Source organism: Myiozetetes cayanensis, unplaced genomic scaffold (assembly GCF_022539395.1).
Source record: "Myiozetetes cayanensis isolate MyiCay16 unplaced genomic scaffold, myiCay2020 scf5-8, whole genome shotgun sequence".
NCBI lineage: Eukaryota > Metazoa > Chordata > Aves > Passeriformes > Tyrannidae > Myiozetetes > Myiozetetes cayanensis.
The window spans coordinates 21,088,042-21,095,273 of NW_026087742.1; the positions used below are offsets into that span (position 1 = coordinate 21,088,042).

At 37.8% G+C, this 7,232-nt stretch overlaps 1 protein-coding gene across 1 annotated transcript in view; it reads right to left on the reverse strand.

Annotated features, from left to right (window-relative positions):
* The window catches only part of F5 (coagulation factor V), a 32,867-nt gene extending 32,276 nt beyond the window's left edge, over positions 1-591 (reverse strand). Inside the window, exon 1 of the mRNA XM_050331706.1 lies at positions 326-591. Within this exon, the coding sequence (XP_050187663.1) occupies positions 326-486 (161 nt within the window). The 5' untranslated portion in view covers positions 487-591. The remainder of the gene's footprint in view (positions 1-325) is intronic.
* Between the last annotated feature and the right edge of the window lie 6,641 nt (positions 592-7,232).

The window sequence follows — 7,232 nt, forward strand, 5'->3', positions numbered from 1 at the left end:
AATAAATACCTTAGAAAACCATGAACAACAAGCACTGAACTACAGAGAAGATGACAAAAGCAAGCTCTGGAACATATTTAACAAAAGCACTCTGAAAATATAAAAATAATTCTATTCATTAACGAAGCAAATAAAAAGTTTTTAATACTTCACTGGCTCTAGTTCAGGTCATACTGTTTAAAGTCAACCAAGTTCCTCTGAAATCAACACATCAGGCTTTAAAGTCCTCCTGGGCTCTACAATTCCACAGGAGACAGGAGACACAAACCCTTTTTCAGTTACAAGGGAGGACTAGTTTTATCCTTCTTATCCTGTACTTTGTTACCTGGACTTTTCCTCAGATTCCGGTTTGTAGGTCCAGCTAGTGATCTGAGTAGCTATAAAGTGCTCCCTGACCTTCGCAGCTCCCGCCACACATTTCTCTGAGTCTGGCCACCACAAACCCAGTGCAAGCAAGAGAAACAGACCCATGCAGTGCAGTGTCATGGCTCAGATGCCTGTTGATGCTGCTCTGGAGGACAAGGCAGAAACTGCTGCTTTTATTGCTGTTGCTGCTTCTAACTTCCCCTCAGAAATGAAATAATTATGATGCAACAGGGTAACAGCATTTGCTATGCTCAGGTCATTGCTCTTCACCTCCTCCTCCCCTTACTGACAGGGATCCAACAGAGATAAAAAACTGTTTAAACTACCTTCCTTCCCCTCCTCCACACCACCTTCAGCAAGAGACAAGCACCAAGGAGGAGCAGCTTCAGCCCCACTACAGACTGTGGTTGGGTCACTGTGTACTGAAGCAGCAGGATATCAGAGGCAGAAGACAATTATTTGGATTACTTCAATTACAGGATGTTTGACTTGCATGGTTAGGAAGAAGGGGGGCATATTTTCTATCTTCCCAGAAAACAGAAACCCAGCACATGGCTGGCACTGATGGAAATTTCCCAGGTAGATGCTACACTTCCTAAGAAATAATTCCCAGTTTAAAATCAAAATGCTGAGGCATTAGGTGTGGGAACTAGAAGTGGGTGCAGAGACAAATCCAGTTCAGATCACCATGTACTGCACACTCATAACAGCAAGCCAATAACCTTTCCAAACATGTCAGCTTCAGTCTGGTTCCCACTACACTCCCAAATACCTCAGGTAATGGGTAACGAATGGGCTCCTCAGTGACAGCTAACAGGTCAGCCTGGAGACTTTTCATCTAGTCTTGACTACGGTCTGTTGACATTTATCTAATGAGAAATCACTAGGAAAATACCTTTTGGTAAGCTAATCACTGATGTCACAAAAAATGTTTCCCTGCTTTTGCCAGTGCTGAGAAGCTTGTCAAAACAAGAAAATTGTCAATCATCTTTCCTGCACATTCAATTACTCAAAAAAATAAAAATCTCTATTTTTTTCATGGACAGAAGATGAAAACAACTTTTTCAGTAATGTTTTGCTAATGTTTTCATGAAAAAATTACCTAAACCCTCAAATCAAAATACTCCAAAAACTAAACAAAATCTACTCCAAAACTAAACAAAAAGGACAAAATTTCCTCAGAGTACTTCTAAAGAAAACCTGACCAATTCTTGATATATTGTTTAATAGCAGAATGGCCCAACTGGCAGCTTGGTTAATTCCATCCAAACTATATGGTACTATATGGCCTTAGAAGAAATAGGGAAGATGGCTGGAAAACAAAAATTTATGAAGACAAATAGCTAAATGTTCCCTACCAAACTTCAGGGTCATTTCATGCTTAAACCTGAAAGCAATTATGACCACTTAGACTACAGATGTGGTGGTACATTTCTCACTTTAAACAAGTCTTCCTGTGATTCTGTTTAATGAACTAAGTGTTTGCATTGGAAATTTCCATTATGAATAGGTTTCTAATGGTTCTTCCCTGTAATAAAAAGCTAAAATATTGCAGGCTAAAAATTAATACCCAGAATACCTGTTTAATCCCCCTTGCTTTTTATCTGTGAGCTGGGCATCATTAAAGCTAACATCAATTAGTTATTTTTCTTTTATCAATTTCGATGAATTTGGGAGTTGTATTTTAACATTTCTTCATCAATGAACAATGCAGTACCAATCCAAAGGTAAAAGAAATTACTTTTTTATGTGTGGCTGATACTATTGACAGTTTTAAAGAACAGTATAAAATTAGATTACTTTCTATTAAGCTACATGGATTACCATGTATTACCCTTCTTTAACACTTTAAGACCAAACAGTCCAATATTGGCTACTTGTTTATTTTCTCCTCTTCCCCTTCTCCTAGTATCAATGTGAAATTGAGCTGACTGAAAGAATTTGTCTCAACCTCTTATTTTTCTTTTTATTTAAGCTACATCACATTGTCTCTAGGCTTTAGGAAGTTTCACCATGTTCTGAAAATCATTATTAATAATCCAAAGACTTTGTTCCCTTCCACCTGACCATTAATTTCTAATATCTGCAATTATATCCTGTGTCTGATGTGGTAAAAGTCTAATACATACATATAATTTTTTTATTTAGCATTGGCTACCTGCAAGCTAATACTATTAGTCACAGGACAAGTGACTACAAAAGAGATTTGTCAGGCAGAAGTCTTCCAAGACTATGCAATTTTACTGGCTACTCATACATTTAGCTGTTATCTTTTCTTCTACTTCACGACATTGCACATGTTGCAAACTTCATATTTTATCCTCATTGCCTACCCACGTGTTCAAATGTAAATTACATTTCACCAGCAACATCAAAAGGTCATCAAAAGCCATGCACAGAGGAGTGTGGGTCTAGTCCAGGCTGGTAAGACAATCTCTGCAGCACAATGAGCAATCTTTCCAATGTACGGAAATGCCATATGAAAACAAAGCATGGAAAGAGAAGCATAAGTAATACCTTTTAATGATAAAAGTAGGTCTGCATTTTTTAACTGGGTGAGATTACTGTCTGTTCTGACACCTAGTAATTATAATCTTGATTCTTGTTATGCTACATGTGAAAACATACTAAAAGAGTATGCTCGCAGTCCTGCTCTAAAGCTGACCTGTAAAATTAACTGGCATTGCCAGTTTTTCACCCAGAACAGCCTAGGTTGAGTCTGAGCAATAAAGAATAGATCTTTCCAAAGAGTTGTAGAGTAGGGATATGCAACTTTCTGCAAATTATTCGTTTTGACCCACAACAAACTTGGTTCTACTTCATCACAAACACTACCCTAAGTGCCAGCAGGCACTTGTGTCCTGATGGCTGCCATCAGTTTTTACCACTGTATTACAGCAACAAAGAGGGAGATAGAGATCATACAGAGAGGGAAGAAAAGGTTGTAAAAAATTCTGGAATTGATTGCTAATTATGCCCTAGCAGAGATCTCTGTCTCTCATCCAAACACATAAATCAAGGCACATGGTGCAGTGGGCACACTTTATTTAGTGTAGAGTGGATGGATTTCATGGGCAAACAAGGAGTTAATTATTGATCAGCAGTGAACACGTGCTTCTGAAGCAGGTAAAAGACAGAGGGGGCACTTACCAAATCTTCCAGGCAGAACTGGGAACAGAAATCATCACATGAGTATCTTCACTTCTGCAAGCTGGTACTAAAGCCAAGAAAGGTTAATCTGTGAAATAGCTCATTTTAGAAGTTTAAAGTAGGTGTGTCATGCCAAAAACCACATGAGGAGGCAAAAAGATGGCAGAGAAATTTAGGGTTTCTTTCAGATAACAACTTATACAAAAGGAAGATGCGCATGTGTTTTGGTGACAGCCCTCACAAGAACACATTCTGTTAAGGGAAGGCAGGCTGTGTGACTTCTGCATTCATAAACACACTACAAGGCAGTAAGAACCCAGAAGGGTGTTTCATATTTCCCTGGCACTAAAGGGCTCATAAGACAGGTAATCATGTCGATTTAAACCTAAATGCATTTACAGGTTTTAAACCTGTATTTTTCTTTAGGAGAAAAGCACGTGTCCTTTGTTAGAACTGTGTGTTTCTCCAGTCAATGTTTGCCAAAACCAATTATTTAGCAGGACTCAAAACTATTTGCACAGAAATGTTGAATTCAATGCAGTTTCAGAAAAAAAGAAATACATTTATTTTCTAGGTATTATAAAATGTAATTTCAGTGCTTTAACAAACTTGTCTAAGACTGTTGGCTCATGTTCAGAAAAAAAATCCTTTTAATGGACAAAAAGAGAAGAGGATACACTAGCTTCCTCTCTTCAAAAACTGCATTAATGATGTGTGGTTCAAAATTTCGGGCTGACCCAAACAAAATATTTTTTTCCCCTTCTGTATGTTTAATTTTTGCAAGAAAATTTCCAGTTTGGCTCGACAAAGAATTTTACTCCTACCCAGTGTTTGTGTTCTCTGTGTTCCAGTTTGTCTTCTTTACTAAGAGATTTCTGTATTTGCCCAGGCTTACAAGTGATATGCAACACAGGAGCAGCTGCCCTCATGTTAAGTCAGTCTAGCAGCATATTCAATTTGGATTTCTTTCTGTAGAGAATAACAACAGTAACGATATCAGTGCAAGTTTGCAACTAGGAAGATTTGCATCTTCTTATCATAAATCCTTGCTGCAAATGAATTATCAAAACCAAAAAGAGAGCCTCTTATCAAGTTGTATGCATACCTACTTCCAAGAATAGGTATGATATTCTGGACAAATTAAATTTTTCTTCTTTCATATAGTTGAATTTTCTACATCCAGGTTTGTTTTTTTCTTTCAAATAGTAGACTTCAAACACTTCTAAAAAGTTAGTAGCAGAGAAGGTTATTTTTCAACAGAAAAGCAGATAGGTGTGTTTCTTTCTGAAACATGAAACCGGTAAGCTTTTAGCATATGACAGTAAATTGTATCTGTCCCTACAGACTTCACCACACAGCCAAATTCAGGGCAATCTAGTTCTCCAGCAGTGGCTCAGGCTGTTTGTTAAACAAGGTGGTTAAACAAGCTCCATGTTCCCATATGTAAAAATGCAGTCACAGAAGGACAAAGTTGAAATTACCTTGTTTGTTTAAACAATATTTTCACCCTCCATTATTTATAGCTTAGACTTCGATTAGACTTTTAGAAGACTAAATACAGGACTGAACTTCCCACAGATTGCTTGGAAGTTACTCCTTTGTTGTTTTTTTTTTCTCTTCTACACTTATTTTTTATTGTAAGCAAGTATTTTTTGGTATTTTAAAAGCATTTCATGCAAATTGAGGACTAGGTATGTGAAGTTTGACCATAGAGCTTGTGATGGTTATTATTTTTCACTTCTGTGAGGTTATACCCTTTGCACCATTACCCATTCCTTGTGCATAACTTTTAGATTCAGTACAATCAAAATTTCATCCACATCTTTGCTGCATGCAGAATCTGTAAAGGGGAATGTACTCAAAGTCCAAGATCAAGAGGTAGAGATCTAAAAGGCAAATAAAGAGTCACAAGAGCTATAAGATGTGCAGTAGGAAAGTGGACTGCAGCACAGCAGAACTTCTCAAAAGGTATTCTGATGCAGAGACAAAATTCAGACCATTAGTGATCATGTAGGATTTGACAGAAGCTATAACTGAGGTTTACTACTATGTTTGCAAATGTTTATAGTAGTTCCTACAGCACTAATTCTTCAGTTCTATCAGGAACTTGAAGTACTAGTCCCAAAAGAAGGGGAGGACTAAGGTACAGTACAACTGCTGCAAGTGTACCCAGGTCAGATTTGCTTGCTCAGGTGCAGCCATTTTGATATGCAGCCAAGCAGAGCACCACGTACAAGTCACCAAGCTTTGGGTTTTGTGACACCAGACATTTCTGTGCTAAGAATGCCATCAGGCATTAAATATCATGGTGCTGTTGGAAGCCATTGGCTAGTTCTCTTCAGTTCTGCTACACCTCTGTTCTGCTTGGGTCAGAGAAAAAGGCCTTCATTGGTTTATACTTTTTCTTAAAAGAAAAATAAAAAAAATCACACCACTGACTCAACAGCCTGACAAGGAATAATATGATATTTGACAACTTACTGGAGACTGGTGAAACTAATTCACCTTCCTAAAGAAGAATAGACACCTTTCAGAGAGAAGGATGTTTCAAAAGATTCTGACATAGCAAAGGAAAAAAAGATACATCATTATTGGTTATTTTAAGTCCTACTCCCTCCTCTTTGCTCCCCTCCAAACTCCCCTCTTTACTGGGTGGAGGACAGCTACTTCCTTTGTTACCAGAAAGCCCAAAATGTCTTTGACATTAATCTACGAAAAATCCTATGGCATGACTCAGTGGGTGTGGTTACATTTTAACAGGTTTCAGCCCACTTCCATAGACATTGCCTAAGATATAGTCCAAAAAAGAGGAAGTGAAGATAGATATCAAAAGAGGAAAGCCAATTTAAGCAGAGAACACAGAACTAATCACAGGCTCTCATCTAAGTAAGAGCATGGTACAGAGGACAGCCAAAACAGGGACCAGCTGTGCCAGGACAGCGACCAAACTTCCTACCCAACAGCAAATTCAGTCCACTGCAGACACCTAACTTCTGATTACCTTGCAGAATGAAAGATGGATGTTTGGGAGACAAAGATGCTGTCCTAAAAGCCAGTTTAAGTGAACATAATGACTATAAATATATATGCATATATATAGTGAGAGATGATGGTCCTATCCTCCCATTTTCATTATTAAAAACATTACATTTTACAGTGGAGAAAGTGCCTGCTGAAGCCTGGATGCACCTACAATATCCGAACTCATAAATTACTGTTTATGTTTACTCCAAAGAGGAAACCATGTTATTAGACTACCAATTAGTGCAGGTGAGTCAGACAAATAATCAAGATTGAACCTCGCTCTGCCACTGCAACCTTCTCCTTTACCCTCAAGCTGTAATTTCATCAATAAGACTGTTCTTGTCTTTATTAGAAGATGAACAGACTACATACCAATATTCCTGCTTTGTCTCCTAAAATATTCCATCTCAAAACACTAGTCTTGCTCAAGTGTAAATCTAACCCACCTTTCAAAGATTGGTTAGTTACACCTATTTCAGTTCAAAATGTAGTCAAACTTTCCTAACAAGACAATCAATCGCTCATTTTTTTCAGCTATCAAAATCCTCTTCTAGCTAGAGGAAACAACCATTCATAAGCATGGACTAAACCCACATAACCCTCAAGTGAATTTAAATAGGGGGGGGAAGAAAATTCACATTTTCAGGAATCGACAATGAAGCTAAAAGCATTAGGCTTCTACTATAAAGGTA